The sequence below is a fragment of the Mustelus asterias genome, chromosome 4 (genome assembly GCF_964213995.1).
Source record: "Mustelus asterias chromosome 4, sMusAst1.hap1.1, whole genome shotgun sequence".
Lineage (NCBI taxonomy): Eukaryota > Metazoa > Chordata > Chondrichthyes > Carcharhiniformes > Triakidae > Mustelus > Mustelus asterias.
In genome coordinates this window covers 42,695,592-42,716,088 of record NC_135804.1, presented here as the reverse complement: position 1 = coordinate 42,716,088, position 20,497 = coordinate 42,695,592, and the positions used below count along the sequence as shown (strand labels likewise).

The 20,497-nt window shown below is 39.0% G+C and overlaps 1 protein-coding gene across 1 annotated transcript in view; it reads left to right on the top strand.

Annotated features, from left to right (window-relative positions):
- rpgrip1l (RPGRIP1 like) overlaps positions 1–20,497 on the top strand; it is a 213,131-nt gene that overhangs the window by 102,934 nt on the left and 89,700 nt on the right. The window contains exons 14-15 of the mRNA XM_078210885.1: positions 5,071–5,188; positions 17,159–17,611. Of these exons, the coding sequence (XP_078067011.1) occupies positions 5,071–5,188; positions 17,159–17,611 (571 nt within the window). The remainder of the gene's footprint in view (positions 1–5,070; positions 5,189–17,158; positions 17,612–20,497) is intronic.

Genomic DNA, 20,497 nt, shown 5'->3' with positions numbered 1-20,497 from the left:
TTTCCTCCCTCACATCTTTGGACTGTGGGAGGAAACCTGAGCACCAGGATGAAACTCCCACAGAGACAGGGAGAATATGCAAACTCCACATAGTCACCCAGTGCCGGATTCAAACCCGGGTCACTGAAGCTGTGAGGCAGCAGTGCTAGCCACTGTGCCACCGTGCCGTCCCCAGACAGCCTAATCAGCAAGGTATCTTTCCTTTCATCCTATTTTCCTTAAAAAGATCTTGAGACAACACAAGTCATAGGAATTGGCATAAAGGTTCATGAAAGCCATAAATCAGCAGAAAGAAGCACAGAAATGATCTTTGAAAGACCTAATGCACTTGCCTTTAAAACATATGAACCTCCCTAAAAGCACTCCCACAGGCAAGTTCACCTCAGGCCTTCCTGTCAGATTTCATGCGCATATTGGAGATTCGGTATTCAGTGCACTCATGGACTAGAAAGATGCACATCACCCTTTCCCAACCTTATGTGTCTGATTGGGTCAGGAATTCCAGATGTCTATCCCAGGCCTGGCCACAGAATGAGCCCAAAACCAGCCAGAAATTCAGAGTAACTAACTTCGACCAGGTTAACTGTAATAATTGCATATGGTGAAAAAATGAGTCTAAAGCTAGTCTTTAACCTCAGGAAGGTTTACTCTTAAGATAACTCAGCAGAAGTCTTCCAGTTTGTTCCTCACTCCACTGTTCTGTGTCCATTTCTACTATATTGGGGTGTACCAAGCTGAGTCCATTCATACGATTTTGTGTTAAACCAGTTAAACTAAATTAAACAAACAGAGGGACAATATGTCCATTTATAGGTTAACCAGTGCTTGTTGTCTTAACAATGTAATTGCCAAACAATGCAAATACTGATACATTGACATTTTGGATGCTAATTTGAAAATCAGGCCCACTATCTGAAACCATATGAAGTGCAATATGTTTTCTGATTTCTTCGAATTGGGCAGTTCATTAATGCCTGTCTCCAGAACGCAAACATTGCATAATTTGCAGAGCTTCATTTTGGATTTGATTCTTGATCCCTAGTTAGAAATGAAATATTTCTTATGTAAGTTAATTCAAACATTATAACGTGTTTGGACAAAGAGTAAATAAAATTCTGTTTTACGCCCTCTCAATTCCAATTTTATAAAATTGTGAAGAAACAGATGCTTGGACTATATTGCAAAACAAATGAATTTTCCGTCAAGCCAGCCTATATTTTTTCAGTGGTTGATACAACAAATTGTGGGTAGGAGAAGACCTTGAGAAGTGTGACTGCCACGTCTTGTGGTGAATGTGGAAGCAATTACACTCTAAAAGTGGCAACTTGGACATACTAAAAAGCCTTAAATATGCTCCTGATTTGATACACTCACAGATGAAAGGAAAATAGATCTGACTACTGCTAATAACTCCAAAATGAACATCATCAGAGATTTTGTGTAATTTATAATGTAGCTAAATTGTTAAACATCAAGAATTGTGTCTGCTTTAGGTAAACCCAGGCTTACTATTCTGAACCAGAACATTTTTAGAAAGCAATTAAGAGAAAGTATGGTAATTTTTCCCAATGAGATGAAAATTCAATGCAACGTTAAATTACAAGTTGCAGCTGTTGCATTAATAATAACATACCTGCTTCTTTGTTATTAGACTGGATGCCATATAAAATTCCTCTGTAGCAGAAAAATATAATTTAATTATACAAAAATAGTTTGTAATAAAAGGAGACTATTTGGATTTCTTTTCCTTCAGAGCTTTTGAAAAGATTATATAGACATAGTTATTAGAAACTAGGCATATTAATAATATCTTTTGACTTCTGCAGTCAAGCTGATCTTTAAGCCGAGTGGAAAGGAATGAAAACCATTTTCAGTTTATAACTATTCTTTTGATAAAATGTAATTTATTTTTGGATTCTATTTTCTCTTTACAAAATCCCATCAGTGATGCACTATATTAAATATCATGTATATAATAGGTACGATAACTGAGGTCTAGCATCATCGTGAAAACAGCTAATTATATATAATTTAAAGGGGTTCTTACAGAATATGAATAATGTTTGTTTCTATGAGTACTGAAATTCAGTAATCCAGTACTTTTCGTAACAACTTTAATGAATAGGAAAATGTGCATTCTGAAGGAACAAGAAACATATTTCAAATTAAATAAGGGCAGTCAATTTAACTGGCGCCCAGATTGATCATACATTATAATTTTCAAATCTGTAAGTCTATGGAATTGTAATTTTATAACTGAAAAGGGAACCCATACACATAAAACAGCAAGTCCTCCACATGTAAACTGAAGGTTAGAGTTTCCTTTTATTTGTTCTTGAAAGAAGCAAATGGTCCATGAAGTAAGTACGGATATATTTGTCATTTTGAAAGATTAGCCTATGTTTTAAATTAATGTGATTTTTATTTTATACATTCTATTGAGTAAGATAATTGACTTAAAACATCACCTGTTATGTTTGGCTTCCAATCATTCTTTTAAATTCAAGGGTACCCTCAGACGACCGTGTGGGATATATTGCTACCAGCGTTTAAGCTACCAGCCAAGCTTAAACGCTGACATTTTTAACTAAAAGAAATTGTCCAATTTGTCATATCTCTGCATATGCCAATGCAGCTGCTATATGATTTCCCCTACCCATTATTTTTTTTAAATTTCATCTGGTTCTGTAACATTTTGAAAAGTTTAAGTTTATTTATTAGTGTCACAAATAGGCTTACATTAACAATGCAATGAAGTTACTGTGAAAATCCCCTAGTCGCCACACTCCGGAGTCTGTTTGGGTACACTGAGGAAGAATTCAGCATGGCCAATGCAAATAACCAGCACATCTTTCAGACTGTGGGAGGAAACCGGAGCACCCAGAGGAAACCCATGCAGACATGGGGAGAACGTGCAGACTCTGCACAGACAGTGACCCAAACCGGAAATCGGACCCATGACCCTGGCGCTGTGAGGCAGCAGCGTTAACCACTGTGCAACTATGAAAAATAGAAGCTGTACAAAAGGATGATTTTACATACTTAAAAGAGTTTTTTTCTGAATTCCTCAATGGATTTATTAGTGACTGTTTTATATTTATGGTCCCTCCTTTTGGATTTTCCCATAGATGGAAACACCTTCTGTACGGTTTTTTAATTTTAAATATGTCTATTAGGTCACTGTTCAGGTTTCAATTTTCTAAAAAAAAAGAGTCTCAACTTGGTTAGTTATTTAATTGTTGTAACCTTTCAATTCTGGTATAATATTTGTAATGTCATGCACCTTCTAGCGTCTTTATGTGCTTTTTAGAATGCAGAAACTAGAACTGAGCGTCGTACCCTAAGAATGGTCTAACCAAGATTCAATATATGTTTAATATTCTTGTTTTTCAACTCTGTTCCTTTCAAAATTATTTTCCAACCTTTTCCAGTACCAACACATGTATTTAGTAACAGTTGGCAGTATCTGCTAATTAATTATACTTGCAATGTAAAACTTTCCTATGTGACAGCAACCAGTGATAGCTCATTGACAGGACTGGCAACATAAAACAGGCTGAATTACTTGGCTGTCATTGGATTAATACCAAAGTTTATAAATTTTATTGTGGGGAAAAAAGTCAAATTCGCTTGCAGCTAATAGTTGAGATTAGTTAAAGATCTATGCCCAGATTTTCACAGAGTCATGAAGACTCCATGAACATTCTGAAATGGCGGATGGGACTCAAATCCAGAAATCTTGCCTCCATTTCCAACAGATCCACTTTTCAGTGCTGAGTTTAAGCAGACCCAATTTTCACTGTAGCAAGCGTCTTAACCCACAGTGTGGGAGTTATGATTTTTTTTAAAAAGAGTAATTGTAAATGCTGTTCAAGGAAAAGAAGGTCTGTAGAACTGACAAGCTATAAAGTTATTTAAATCCCCAGACATTTAAAAATTATATTACAAAATAGGTTGCATGTATCTGTGAGAGGTAAAAGAAATCTGGTCTCTCAGTTGCAATAGCTGTTTAACCTGTTCACAATTTGATTTGACAGCTAAAAGAGATTATTAAAGGATTAGCTATCTTTGATATGGTATTATGAATACAAGTCTGTTTTGATAACACCCCCGATTATGTATTTCAGGGGATTTAAAGTTTTTGTATATTGTTAATTTTTGTATGTGAGTTCCTTTTAAATATAGTGAAGGCTGCAATAGATATTTATAACTTACTTTATTTCATCTCAATGCGGCTGCAATGGTCTGTCCAGGATGAATATTGGACTCATAAGCATGGAGGGAGTGAGGGCAAACAAAGGGTGGTGGGATGTTTGCCATGAGTTTTCCTTGAGTTACATTGAGGATATGAGGGCTCATGAAGGTGAATGGTGAGCATTGGTTTGCATGGAGGGTGGGTGAGTTGAATGAGTAGGCATGTAGGAAACGAGGAGCCATTGGGTATGGGTGGGGACATGAGTTTACATGCATGGAATGTTGTGAGTAGGTTGGGGGAGTCAGGACATGTGAAGGTGAGGGCAAGAGGACCTAAAATATGAGCAAACAACTGGGATGAAGTCGCAGATAATCAAGGCGGACCTTCTGAACAGCCCAGCTGAACACTTGGCAGTCTCAGTGATCACTTCCGATCTGCATCCAGGGGTGGCAAGTCAGACTCCATCCCTTATTCATTCCCATCCTCCAGAACAAAGATCCCGCCATTTGGGGAGGGAGTTTCTCCTGAGGCGTATGCAGCAAACCAAGAAATTTCCTGACTCGGGTTATCTGCCTCAGAAGCAAAATCCAAGCCCTGCAGTCATGATCATTTTAACACTGATTTGGATTTAAAAGTTCTCAAAAAATTGCAGAGGAGAATAATCACAAACAAAGATAACTGTGTTAACTGAATTCAAAATATCTGTTCAACAAGTCACTTGTGAACTTTTGGAAGCACGTGTGTGCCAGAGGCCACTGTAAGTAATATACTGATGCATTTTATTTTCTGAGTAAAATCTTGGCATATGCATTTCACAAGTATGGTCAGGGACTTAATAATCTATTTTACCTGTTGACCTATCATTCCAATTTTAGAATGAAGTTGATACTGTGACACGGAAGATGGAAGATAATAATCGAGAATATGAGATTAAGCTGGAGCAGTACACACAGCTGCTTGACATTAGGGCTGATCGAATCAGAAAACTTGAAGGTTTGAGCAAACAACCTTTTAAAAGCAGTTTCTAATATAAAATTCTATTTGATTCCCAGTATAAACATTTTGTGTTGGTAATATACAGCCATGTCGGTTCCTGGCTCCTGGATTCTCATTATGTTAGCAACTGGATGAACTGTTAAACCATATGTACAGATCCTGTGCTAGCATGGGATCGCTTTTCAGTCCATAAAAATGCGCCTTGTTGTGTTTTGCACATTTCAGTCAATAATCAGTGTGGTCACAGCTTTTTATAGAACACCTCACAGGAGTTTTGTATGTTGCCAAAGAAAAACGTAAGACAATATGGAGTAGATACTCTCTCTGTGATTTTCAGAGGACCAAGACTGATTAATAAATGACCGTCCTGATTAAAAGCAAGCTTTCTGGAGCAGTCCCACTTATTCCAGGCTTTTGCAATATCAGGCAATTTAACTGGTGGCAAGGTGCTCTTTCATGAAAATGGGGACACCCCATGCAGCAACATCAAAGCTTGCTTTTTGCAGCCTGGAGTAGCATTTCTACTCCTTCATCCCCGACAAAAATAAGTAAAATCTTTTTGAATCCTCTGTGTCAAGATCAGAAGCTGATACTGCACAGGACATGCTTTGTCCATTGTGTCCTGCAGTGGGTATCAGGGTCTAATGTATATTGTCCTTGATCTATATACATAAAGAACTCGGTTCCTCAGGGTAGTGTCCTAGGTCCAACAATCTTAGGTTGCTTCATCAATGAGCTCCCTTCCACCATAAGGTCAGAAGTGGGGATGTTTGCTGTTCAACACCATTTGTAACCTCTTAGATATTGAAGCCGTCCATACCCAAACGCTGACAAATAGCAAGTAACATCCACACCGCGCAAGTGTCAAGCAATGATCATCTCTAACAAGAGAGGATCTAACCATCACCCGTTGACATTTAATGGCATTGCCATCGCTGAATCCCCCACTATCAACGTCCTGGAGGTTACCATTGACCAGAAACTGAAATATACTAGCCATATAAATACTATCGCTACCAGAGCAGGTCAAAGGCTAGGAATCCTGTGGTGAGTAATTCACCTCCTGACTCCCCAAAGCTTATGCACCATCTACAAGGCACAAGTCAGGAGTGTAATGGAATATTGTCCACTTGCCTAGATGAGTGCAACTCCAGCAACACTCAAGAAATTCAATACCAACCAGGACAAAGCAGGTCGCTTAATTGCTATCCCTTCTACAAACATTCAATCCTTCCACCACCAACTAACAGTGGCAGCCATTTGTACCATTTACACGATGCACTGCAGGAACTCACCAAGGTTCCTTAGGCAGCACCTTTCAAACCCAAGACCACTTTCATCTAGAAGGACAAGAGCAATAGATACCCTGGGAATACCAGATTTCTCTCTAAGTCACTCACCATCCTGACTTGGAAATATATTGTTATTCCTTCACTGGCCCTGAGGCAAAATCATGGAATTCCCTCCCTAACAGCACTATGTGTATACCTACACTCAGAGACTGCAGTGGTTCAAGAAGGCAGCTGACCGTCATCTTCTAAAGAGAATCTAGGGATGGGCAATGAATGCTGGCCTAGCCAGTGATCCCACATCCCATAAATGAATTTTTAAAAAATATATAAATCCTTTTCTCGATTATCGGTTTATAAATAGAATGCAGCATTACCTATTTCTAGTCTCCACTTGCTTGAATTAGTGCAGCTCCAATACTCAAGCATCCAGAACAATGCGGCCTGCTTGATTGGTACCCTATCCACCGCCTTTAAAATTTACTCCCTCCACCACCGATGCACACTGGCATCATTGTGTTCTAACTACAATAACTGACCAAGGCTCTTTCGATAGCACCTTCCAAACCAGTGTCCTCTATCATCTAGAAGGACAAAGGCAGCAGTTGCAAGCGAAAACCACCATCTGCAAGTTCCCTGCCAAGCTACACCATCCTGACTTGGAACTATATTGTTGTCCCTTCACTGTTGCTGGGTCAAAATCCTGGAACTCCCTCCTAAACAATGTATGTACACCACATGGACTACGGCTGTTCAAGATCCCCTTCTCAAGGGCAATTAGGGATTGGCAACAAAAATGCTGGCATAGCCAGCGACGCCCATGAAATAATTGAAAATAAACAAGACATCCCTCTCCCAGGTCCTCCAACAATTTCCCAATCAATCATTCCTTTTTTTAAGCGGTGTGATAATTGGTGACTTGCATGCACCCATTTTATCTGAGAGATCTAGTTTCTCTCTCTCTAACATTTTTATACTAGCACGATCAATCTTTAAACTTTTCTCAGTCACACTTTTTGCCAAACATGCACTATCTTATGAACAACAATTATCTGCATTGCATTCAATGCCCAAATATTTTCAGAATGCTGCTTGTGTCATATTTCCCTCAAATTGTTTGGTAAGTAAAATCTGATAATTATTGCTTCTACGAGAGCCAGTTTTTCTGCCACTTGTAACCACCCCTTTTAATTTCATTGCTTCCCAGACCAAGGACAACACTTTCCATTTTCACAGACCAAGAGTATTATAAACCCAACAGTATCCATGTGGGAGATTGCCACGGGAAGCATCACTAAAAATGACTAATTTCCTGTCTCTCAGGTCACCCAGGACTGGAAACTTGAGTGTGCATTCTCCAGATTGATTTTGTTTCTTATGTTATTTGCCCTCACAACCTTGTCATTTGTAATAAGTTTCACCATAGTACTAAGTTCTAACACATCATAATTGGCATCAGGTATTGGTCTGAATACATAGCCAATCTACCTGTCCAATCAAGCTTATGTTTTTTTCTTTGGATGCAAGTTCATCTTTCTATTGCTTAATTTATCAGGAAATACGTAACGCTTTCTACATTTGATTGTTTATTCAAGATGATTCCTGATTTAATGTTATTAATGTCTAAGCCTATGGCCTGGATTTTTATCGTCGAGACAGATAGGGGAAGTTAGAAAAATTCTCAGTTCAGTCTGCCAGCCTGAGGATGAATGCCCGCAAAGGCAGAATCTTCAATGCTGAGGGTTGGGTGCAGGCTGAAATCGTGGCAGCTGCTGGGTGTAGAGGTATAGTGTTTAAAAGGCCTCCTCAGTGTGCAGAGGTGGAAGAAGTACAGAGGCTTTCCAGCTCTCATCCCTCCCTCCCTCCAACACTCCCCATGTCCTATCTCTGCCACCTCATGCTCCCCACCCAGCCTTTGTCCCATCATGGCCCCAGGTTATGCTCTGCCCTGTCACCCACAGTCTTAGGCCCCTCATGCCTTCTGTGCCAATCCCTGGCATTTTTATGCCCATTGAGCCACTCTACACTTTAGAACTAATGAACACTAAAATCTACAGTGCTATATATAAATAAATAATTTGTGAAAAAATGTAATCCATTGACAAATTTCTCATATATTTGGAGGAAAAAAAGGTCTGAACCAAACTAATGAAAGTATCAACTATCCAGGCCCTTTGAAGTTTCAAAAGTCACAAACCCTGGAAACTACTTAACTTGTGTCAACAAACATTGTGAAATTGACAGCAGAAATCACAAACGATGACCTGTCAATCAAATAATGCTTCCTTTTGGGTAAAATCATGGAATCCCTACAGTGCAAAAGAAGCCCATTCAGCCCATCAAATCTGCATCGCCCAAATTCCACCCAGGCCTTATCCCCATAACCCCATCCATTTACTCTAACTAGCCCCACTCGACTCTAAAAGGCAAGTTAGCATGGCCAATCCACCTAACTCGCACATCTTTGGACTGTGGGAGGAAGCTGGAGCATCCAGAGAAAGCCCACGCAGACACAGGCAGAATGTGCAAACTCCACACAGACAATGACCCAAGATGGGAATTGAACCCGGGTCCCTGGCACTGTGAGGCAGCAGTGCTAACCACTGTGCCACCTGGCCGCCCTAATACTTGCTCTCGTCTTTTAATAGTTGCCTGGGCTCTCAGCCAAGAATATATAATGAGAGGTATATTTTTGAATATACAAATTTATAAATTTGGGGCGGCACGGTAGCACAGTGGTTAGCACTGCTGCTTCACAGCTCCAGGGACCTGGATTCGATTCCTGGCTCGGGTCACTGTCTGTGTGGAGTTTGCACATTCTCCTCGTGTCTGCGTGGGTTTCCTCCGGGTGCTCCGGTTTCCTCCCACAGTCCAAAGATGTGTGGGTTAGGTTGATCAGCCATGCTAAAAATTGCCCCTTAGAGTCCTGAGATGCGTAGGTTAGAGGGATTAGCGGGTAAAATATGTAGGGATATGGGGGTAGGGCATGGGTGGGATTGTGGTCTGTGCAGACTCGATGGGCCGAATGGCCTCCTTCTGCACTGTAGGGTTTCTATGGTTCTATGAGACCTGCATAGAGCCCAGATGCTAGTATAATGTGAGAATGCCTACCCAAAAAGAAACATTGTTTGATTGACAGATCAGGCTTTCTGATCTCTGCTGTCAATTTCACAATGTTTGTTGACACAAGTTTAATAGTTTCAACCATTTGTGTCTGTTGAAACTTCAAAGGGACCAACCACATCATTGATATTTTTATCATGTTTATTAGTTCTAGAAGTCAATGGGCATGGAATTGCCAGGTCTTGGCATAGGGGACATTGAGGGATCTGAGGAGGTGGGTGAGGGTTGTAACTTGGCACAGGATCCGTGAGGGGGACCTCGTGAACTTCCCTTTTAAAAGGTCCCCTCATGCATACTGGATTTATGACTCCTGTTTGGGGACGTGAACCACACTTCTTTAAAAACATGGCCTAACTTCAGGATTATTGTGGTCGAGTAGGACATGCCTATCCTCCAAAGAAACCAACCTTGCCATGAGTGCTGAATATGTGCTTTTGACAGGAAGTAGCCCAAACCCTTTAAAGACACTCCTGAAAATTAGACAGCCCAGGAATAGGGTCAGGAATCCCAGAAGCATGATCTGCTAATAATTTTTAAAGGACTCCTGAATCACCCTAACACAGTGAAAATCTAGGCCTATTTATTTAAAGGCCTTCAAAGCCTGACTTCCAATCTTAAATTCTCTTTTGATAACAAATCATTCAAATTTCCCGGAACCTCCCATAGAAAATTATGGACATGCATCTTAAAGATGATTGAGAGATTCTTTTTGTGATACCAGTAGAACATTGCTGGATCTGCTTTCAGCTGAGTACATTTACTTCCAGCAAGACAGACCTATGCAAGAAATCCATACTCTCAACACTCATTCAATCCATAAACGCATTTGTTGAATTTCACAGATTCCCTTCTAAACACTCGCTTGTTTAGGTGGTTTCAAAATGTTTCAATCTGCAAAAAGTGTGGTTTTTATATCGACTGACCTCAATTCCCATGAAACAGAGCAAGTAAATTTTCCAGATTACTTTTCCTGCCATGCGGGAGTCTACTGTAACATCTTGATCTTCAAGGCTCTCTTCAAAACCCAGGCACACTAGTCTTGCTTCAGCCTTATATGTACAATCTGGGAGTAATTTTTCAATAGATATCCATCTGTGTGATAAGTCTGGCAGTCCCCTATCTTGCATTTCAGAGTAGATGCCAAATTCTTTCCAACTATCCCAACTCTTTTGGTGTTGCCTTCCTTATTAACTTATATTCTAATTTGTTTGCAGCCATTAAAACTTACTGATCATAAGGGCTTCCATTCTAGTAGTGTCCCAAGATTGTTCCATATCTTGGTCTAGTCAAGCTACGATTTCAATTTGCCTGCCTATGTCTTTCTGAACTACTGGTTCTCTCCCTCCCAAGATCTGTCAAGTTGTCACCAGTGTGCGACTGTTTCCTAGTGCCAGAGTCACTCCCAAATACACCATATAGACTCTCACTGCTTTTTCTTGCTTTCCACTGTTTCATCTCAGTTTGTGGAGATGCCGGCGTTGGACTGGGGTAAACACAGTAAGAGTTTTAACAACACCATGTTAAAGTCCAACAGGTTTATTTGGTAGATAATGGCATTTGCTACCAAATAAACCTGTTGGACTTTAACCTGGTTTTGTTAAAACTCTTACTGTGTCATCTAATTTTGCCAGTCCATAATTCTTACCTCCTGTCCATCATCTTGGACGATTACCAAATGTTTGAAGTTCCCGTAGTTTTCCCTCTCCCTGTAAATGGTCACGTCCCTCCATTCACTCCGAATGTAAGTATGTCACCCGAGTATTGACGTTCGGCAGCAGTCCTTTGGGTATGATAACCTTTTACTTTGTGTCAGTTTCACTTTGTCTATCATCACCTGGCCCCTTATCTACCTTTTCTGTTCCTCATAACTGTCAAGCATATGAGTATGTCTAGTACAGGTTTCCTCGTTGCCTTCTACTGATTGCTCAGATTCTGAAAGTATATAATCAATCCTAATTAAATGAGATGAATGGACTTTTAATAGTTTGACTACCATGTCGAAGAACGAAATCTTGAACCATGTCTTCCCCAAACATCCGATCACCTTATCCAAACCTTTTAACTCCTCCTGACTTTCTAATTTATTGTATGAAATCCCATGATTAAAATTTATCATGGACAATCTTATGCAAAGCTGTAAAGCTTGCTGAATTTTCTCTGAAACTTCTGCCTTGATGAATGACCTTCTTCTTCCATGTAGGCCTTTCACGTGCTCAGAAAAATTGGAACTAATTGTGGTTTCTGTTTGAGTTGGAGAGTTATCACACAACACAGAAGTGATTTCAAAATTCCTCCCACAGACCAATTGATGCAGACCCCAGCCATTTGAAGTGAGTTCTATGCATAGACTGCCCATGCCAGGGCAGGTGTTAGCCAGCAGGTTGGTTGGTTGGCTAAGATGTTATGGAGCATTTAAAATATCACTATGTGATTTCTTTCACAGAATCCATTGTGGTTATGAAGTCTACAGTTGAAAGTCCTTTCAACAACGTTCATATTTGTGCATGTCTTCAAACTTATTATTGGCACATTTCCCCCATTGTCAGTCAAGAATTTAGTCAGTGCTTCCAGTCAAAGCCCTATCCATTTTTCCATGATTTAACCTACAATTACTCCTTTTGTCTTTACCATGTATTACTATAGAAAGACCGAATCTGATTGCCATGTATATATATAATGCAAGGTGAAACTGTTCCTGTCCTTGAAACACACTTTTAAATCCATTGCTCCTACTTGATTAAAGTCTCCTGCAAATGGGAGACTTACAAGAGACCTTGATAGTGTTTTCCAATACTTTTTGCTGATATCACATTTTTCACATCTCTTCAAAGAACTTTGTGTATTCATCAATTACGATTGAATCCTTCAGAAGGAATATTAATCTGTGACATGAGGGATGTGAAAATGTTGATGTATCTTTAAGACAGTTTGCTTTTTTTCTCCCATCATCTAATGCCACGCACCCTTCATTAATTTTATGAGACATTGAGCTTTGGTAAAGGGATGCAATAATATCCTGATTGGAAAGTCACTAAATTTGCAATCCACCCAAAGACAATTGTTTTATCATTGTCCAGTTTAATTTGGATCTTTTTCATGGAAGGCTAGCTAGCAGCAGTGGTATCTACTAATAAAGCGGCTTACTCCAGCTATTCTGTATGGAATCACCATTCTTTTCAGTGACCTCAATGTATTGTCATCCCCGAACCCAGAAACAAGTAGAACTTTCATAATCCCTAACTTTATTTTAATCCTTACTACTGCGTGAATCTTGAAAACGCTTAACCCTTCTGTTCAACATACCATCAATTTGCAACTACTGTCCAACACAGTGCATTTAAATGAATTTGCAATTAGTCAATGTTTAAAAACTGGGGCATCATTTATTTAAGATGGAGATTAGGAGAATTTTTTCTCTGAGGCTTGAGAGTCTCTGGAACTCTCTTCCTCAAAAGGCAGTGGAAGCAGTATCTTTGAATATTTTTAAGGCAGAGCGAGACAGATTCTTGGATAACAAGAAGATGAAAGATTATCGGGGGTAGGCAGGAATGTGGGGTTGAGATTATAATCAGATCACCCATGATTCTATTGAATGGAGGAGCAGGTTCAAGTGGCTTACTTCTGCTCCTAATTCATATGTTTGTATGTTAGTAAACTGATGACTGGACTGAAGCTTATGACTAGTACAATTCCCTCAGACTGATTAATCTCATCTTCAACTTCAAAACTTCTGTATCATGCGTCACTTTGAAAACCTAGTTCCACTTTGGGTTATTTACTGCAAAATGATATTTTGAGTCACATCTGAAACATCTGTTAGCAGTTCCCTGGACATTCCTGGGGTTCATTTGTTTATTAGTATGTCAATCCTATCGTCTGCCAGGTCTGCCAAAAGTGCCTTCATCCTCATTTATTTTTTCTGTAATTCTTCTGTAGTACTGACCCTTGTGCCCCATATCTGAACAAAGTCAAAAGACTGAGATCATCGAGTCCTCCATCTCCTGGAACACTGTAGAATGTCCCATTTGTGCCACGAAGGCTAATGGAAATGACTGCTTTTCCCAGGATTTTTAAAAAAGCATCTAACATCTAATCCAAAAATGTGTCTCTTTTCTGAGAATTTAACTCCAGTTAAGACCAGGAGCCTATCCATTTATAACACTTTTAACACAATCCAACAATTTGAAAGCGTGCACTGAGTAAGGAATTTCTAAACTGAATTTCTACAATATTTTATATAGTCCATTCCTCTATGGAATAACCATTCAGCTTTCAAAATCTACCTAAGTTTGACCATGCCTCTTAGGCATTTAATAAACAAATTTTCTTGTAAACTTTATTCATAGATCTTAATAGAAGCTCCAAACTTTCCTCAGTATCCAACTGGTTGGCCTCTACCTTACAAAATGCTTTGCATTTGATCTTACTTTTATTTTGAAGGGTCAGTGCCAAGGCCATGCCTTGCTTTCTCTTTGGTAAGGATGTAACCTATGTTCACACATCCATTTTGTTTATCCGTTGGTCATAAGGTTCAGCTTCAGAGATCATGGCCGGAATTTTACTGGCCTGCCTGCCACGGGAATCAGAGCAGGTGAGCGGCGGATCATCATAGAAATCATAGAAACCCTACAGTGCAGAAAGAGGCCATTCGGCCCATCGAGTCTGCACCGACCTCAATCCCACCCAAGCCCTACCCCCACATATTTACTAATCCCTCTAACCTACGCATCTCAGGACTCTAAGGGGCAATTTTTAACCTGGCCAATCAACCTAACCCGCACATCTTTGGACTGTGGGAGGAAACCGGAGCACCCGGAGGAAACCCACGAAGACACGAGGAGAATGTGCAAACTCCACACAGACAGTGACCCGAGCCGGGAATCGAACCCGGGACCCTGGAGCTGTGAAGCAGCAGTGCTAACTACTGTGCTACCGTGCCGCCCCGGAAATGGGGCGTTGACCTTGGGCAAGATTTTACAGTTTCGGGATGAGCGAGGCCATAAAATCCCACCCCATAAATGGGAAATCATACCCTGACAATTTACACTTGGTTTCTTCACCTTTAGGTAACTATCTTCTGCTACAATTTTAATTGAATCCCAAGCCAGGTGGGGACGTGTGAAACTAGACGCAAATCTTTGTCTTGCTGATCAGTTTATTTGCAAATTGCATCATTTCGCATATCTGCCTTTTACTTACTTCCAAGTGCCCCAGTCATCCATCTTTATATGTTCTTTAAAAAGCTGATTAACTAATTGACAGCCCCTCAGAGGGGCCTTCCTTCTTTCTACTTTTCTGATTGAACGGTTAAACAAATGGACAAATTAAAGTGATAGCCCTTTAAAGGGGACCTGGAACAGAAATAAACTCCAAAGGAAACTTAACTAATTAAATGAAAATGTTTAGGTGCCCAATGAAGCACTCCCACCCCCGTGGTGCCCAACGATTGCAGAAGGTCTCGAGAGTACCATTGGATACTGCATGATCCATTTCCAGGGGCATCTCAATGCAAACATAGCCTTCCTTCTTTATAAGTGCTCCAGGTGTTTAATTAAACAATGCCCTTCACCTGTATGTCTTGACAATCTAATTAACATACCATTCACAGCTTATTGCGTAACTTTAGCAGACACCTGGCCTTACAAAGCTGGGCTCAGGGCAGTTGGCAGGAGTGGAACAATAAGCCCATTTTCAGGGCACTTTCACCCTATTTCTGACAGACAGGAGGCCTCAAAATCTCCATCCATCTATAAATACAAATACCAGGCCAAATAAACTGATCTTTTTACAAGCAAAAATAATGCTTATAAACAAAATATGAACAAATCAGTCGCATAGTCAGAGTTTCTTTCTGCAGCACTAATGGGATTCCACGTAGAAATATGAAAAAGCATCTCTTGAGACAATTGTTAAGTATCAGATATTGTGTATCATAAATATCAAAGTTGAAGATCATACCACACTTTACAGTTCCTTATACACTTTCACTGCAGAGTATCTGCTGTCGAATATAATAAATGCTCTCAAGGGAACAACAAAGCTTTAAGCTTAGATGATATAAACCATCAAACCACAACATAAACAGTTTATTAACAGTCACGGCACTCTCAAGATCGATTTACTGCCTGCCTCCCTCTGTTGGACTTCCTATTGTTTTATTTGAAAAATCTAGGTGAATTATCAGAGCCTAAAACACAGCATGGCTCCAAAGCCAAAAAGAAGAGAATGAATTGGGATGCAATTAATTTATGCTGGTAGTCCAACATGGGCTCAATGCAATTGGGCAGCCTGTTTTACACCATATCCAATTTTATTTTCCATTTACTTAGGTTTTAAAATCTCGTACATATATATTAGCTTTATTTCTATATTTTTTATACAAATTTGTGGTTTCTGAAGTAAAAAAATGAACTTGTAGTGCTTTGTAATTTAAGTCTGCTGCTTATGAAAACCAGTGCTAAAAGAAAGTATGAATGCCAGTTGCAAAAAGTATTACAGTGATGTTCAGGAGAGCATTGTGTAAATAATTGTAAAGCAGAACTTTTTTATATTCATTCATGGGATGTGAGCATCACTGGCTACACTAGCATTTATTGCCCACTCCTAATTGCTCTTGAACTGCTTGCTAGGCCATTTCAGAAGGTATTTTACAAGTCAGTCAACATAATGTATGAGGGTATAATATTGTTTCCTTTGCAGTGGTTTATTATGTACACTTGTATTTTATTTTTAATTTGCAATTTTTAGTTATTCTCTGACTGTGAGATAAATAAATAACCTGGACTTCCATCTACAGTAGATTATTCACACAGTTTCTCAGCATATGTTGCCTGATGACTATTTTTCTTTGCTACAGGAAGATGCTTTGTTTCTGCATAGCATCAGCCTCTGTCAGTGCAGCCAAGTTCAGGAACTTGCCCTGAGGAAAGATTTCTTCTGCACAATATTTGTAATGAAACTATAAATACACATATAAAGAACCTGCTTACAATTTTGCTAGAAATAACAAACAGAGACTACCTTCCCCAAAATGGAAAATAAAATCTGATAACTCTGTGACACCAAGTTGCATTTAAATAATTATGCTTTTAATTCATATATGTATTATACAATGTTTCTTGAACCTTTTGTATCACGATATTTGCTCAAGAAATCATCTTTCTTTTCCATTTTAAGACCCACAACATTTGGGTCTACTATGGGTTAACCACCTTTTTAAAAGCAGTATCATTAGCAGACCAGCATTTTAGTAATTTCCTGTTGAAACTTTTAATTAAGATGTCCCTACAGTGTGTTAAAAAGGCCTTTACTATGCAGTGTTTCATCTGATTTATCCCAGAATAAATGTCAAGTTGTAATCCCTGCATACTGAGTAGCTCATATTCTAAGAATTTGCAGGGCTATTTCAAATCTTCTGTACTGAAGAACATGTTAAAAAAATGATAACAATGGTGTTGATATTCCAGACCATCTGTTTTCCACATAGAGAAAACCTTGTGTTCTGTTGCTTTAATGAAAAATATAGAAAAATTGCATCTGTTTTCATCTATTTCAGCCCAACTCAAAGACATAGCCTATGGCACCAAACAATTCAAATTCAAACCAGAAATAACAACTGATGATGAAGCTGATGAATTTGATGAAACTGTCCATTTAGAGCGTGGAGAAAATATATTTGAGATCCATATCGGCAAAGTGACCTTCTCTCCTGAAGCCGTTAAGGTTTTTGGTGAGCAAGAACATGCTACTTTCTGTACCTATGCATTCTATGACTATGAACTCCAGTCCACCCCTGTAATACATGGATTGCAGCCAGCATTTGACTTCACATCTCAGTATGTTGTCAGAGTGGACGACTTCTTCCTACAGTATTTACAGAAAAACACAGTAAAACTAGAAGTACAACTCGCATATGGCACAGACTATGAAACTATTGCAGCATGCCAGTTGAGAATGCATGAAATCCTCGAAAAGAATGGCAGAATATTTGGCAGAGAAGTTCTGATTGGTGAGTAAAATACACCGTTTCAACCTTATTTGTTTGTAATAAGTCTTCAAACCTTAGTAAAGTACTATAAGCATTCCTTGCATACACGCCTGGCTAATTGCATTATGCTTAAGCATTTCACATTATTGCCTGTGAAACTGTAACATGTTAAATTCAATTATTTCACACTTGTTACAACTTTCAGCTTTCTTGCTGATGTTATTACAAATCATTGAAGTACTATCAAGTTTTTGAATGGAAATATGGAGACACAATTTTACGTGATGAAATTGGTCATGCAGATTTTAAAATACTTCATTCCAAAGTCATACCTAATAAATTCTTGACTTGTACTGGGACATTCAATCAAAAATATGACTTTCAATTATTTAAGGGTGTTATGTCATTACATGTTCAATACAATTGAAGAATAACTATCTGTTCCCTTATTAGAGGCCTTCAAAATCAATGGTGCATGAATCAGCTAAACCTCTATTGAATTGGAGAGATTTTAGAGTTCCAGGATGGAATACTCCTTTAAGAAGGGCATGATTCAGTTACTTTTGGTCCAGATGTTTGCAAAGTAATTTGCATAGTCTGCTGAATAGATCTGAACTATTTATGGGAACATAGAAATTGTGAGTCAAATTCCAAGAAAAATAGAATTTCCTGTTCAGTATTTCATGATGGAAGTTGACGTTCAATGCTGTTCCTCCCCTTATTCTATTGTAAGTGGTCATGGGAATTTAGGTTATGCTGTTCTTTTTTCCAACTGCAAACACTAATTTCCAATGCTAATAGTTAACTAAACTTCATCACACATCTTCACCAGAATTGGAAAGAAATTTATATATCCTTCAATCAAACAATGGACTCCTTTTAAAATATGCATGTCCAGAATCATCCATGTGTCTAGTTCATCTAACTCATACTATAGAACAAGAAATTTTCTAATTTGAATTGTATGTTTTCCTTATACAACAGAGAACCATAAGGAATGCATATCTTCTTTGAGCTAATGTGATATATGACAATTTTATAATTGCATTGTTTATACTTTATCAAATGCTATATCCTATGCACAACCCTATGTCAAACCCTGAAATGGAATGCTTAATACACAGCTGAAAATGAATATTTATTTTTGGCCAAATGTAATTTTTTTGACAAATAATGCACAGATGGTGTTAGCTGAGGCTTGTTAGCATTAGTTTAATTCAGAATAAAGTGAGTCATTCTCTTTAATAAAAAACATGAGCATTGTAAGTCTGAGTAAAATTACCTTTTTCATTCGTGTGAAATGCCAAAATATATTACAGGAGGAGATTAGTATGTTTTAAATCAACAAAATAGAGCTCATATTGTAAAGGGAAAAGTTAATTCACTGCCAAAAAGAAAGAGAGATAGACCATGTGGTTTTTGTTCTTTTATTCTGTTTCTGGGCCCTTGTTTAAACCACTGGGAAATAACAAGCAGTTGAAGGTCTTTTCATTTTATAATTTTGGCACTCGGAGATCAAAATTTCTGCATGATTGTTCCAAGTTGCATAAAACAACTTGTTTATCAGTAGATGTTTGGAGGTTTTTATATAAACCTAATGAGCATTATGGACTTAATATAACTGGTATTGTATACAGAAAACATGTTTAGTATTCTGTCACAGCAGATGGAAACAATCTTTGCGACAGTAATACAGTGGAACCATATCTTTAAAGAAAACCTCAAATATTAACTCTTTGCAGCACCTTTTTCAAAATATCTTGCTAGTAAAATTTCAAACCTTGAAAAATTGAACTTCCTTGTCTCACCCCAGCCATGTCTATGCAAAATATTTTTTAAAAACATTTTTCCTTCATTTCCCAAGTAAAGCTCAAAGTGGCTCATTCCAAATTAACCAACTGCTGAAATTACATGCTGAAGTTTTCATAGGACATCAAGGCCCCAACGCCAGGACCGTATGTGGCTCCCGACACCAAAAGTGTCCCTAGACCTATTAACCTGCGCAATCTTCCTGGAGGCTGCCATTAACAGGTTGCTCCCGGGAGCCCTGTCCAATTAGGAATAGCCTGTGTTGTGCAGGGACAAGGGACAATTGGAACGCCCATGGCAGGACAGCTGGCAGTCCCAACAGCAAAGGTGGATGTAACCGATCTAGGTGGTAAATCGGGAGGGCACCTCAAGCTGGAGGTACCCTATAATGATTTCTAAAATTGTTAAAAATGTGTGGTGACAGCTGCCAGGCCATAACTAGGATAAGATAGCTTCTCCCTGGATGGCTGGGATGACCACTGGTCCCTGTGGCACCTGGAGAGGGAATTTAAAATAGATGTTGATAATCTCCTACTGTCAGCAGCTGCCGCTAGGGAGCTGGTAGCACTGCATACTTTGAGGGCTGCTCTGACAGGAGGAAGATCCCATTTCTGTCAGAAAATTATGCCTATTGGGCTCTTAAGTGGTGAAATTGACTGTCCACCTCATTAGAGTGGGCTTCCAATTTTCTTCCCCAGGTGCCTCTGGGAAGTTTCTCTGAAGGCAGTTATGCATTGAGGAGCTGTATGGATGTAGCTCGCCACCAGTTTCTTGGTACCCATCTCCACAGGGCTGGGAAGATTCAACCCAACGTTTCTGAACTAACTTCACAGCCTCAACATATATTGTTAATTGCAGTTCAGTGTCCCACTGGGGAAGAGAGTCTTGGCTAGAATTTTCATTTCCAGAATGTTCTGTGCTGTTTGTGAGTTTAGTGTTTAAGTTTCATTAATGTTTGTTAGCTCTGGGGAATTAAATTAGTCATTCTGCAATCATCCAGTATGCCCTGAACTTCTTAAAAAAAAATTGGAGATGTGCATTGGCAAAATCAGTGGTTTTTGAACACCCAATTTTACTTTCAATTTTGTTTCATGTGAA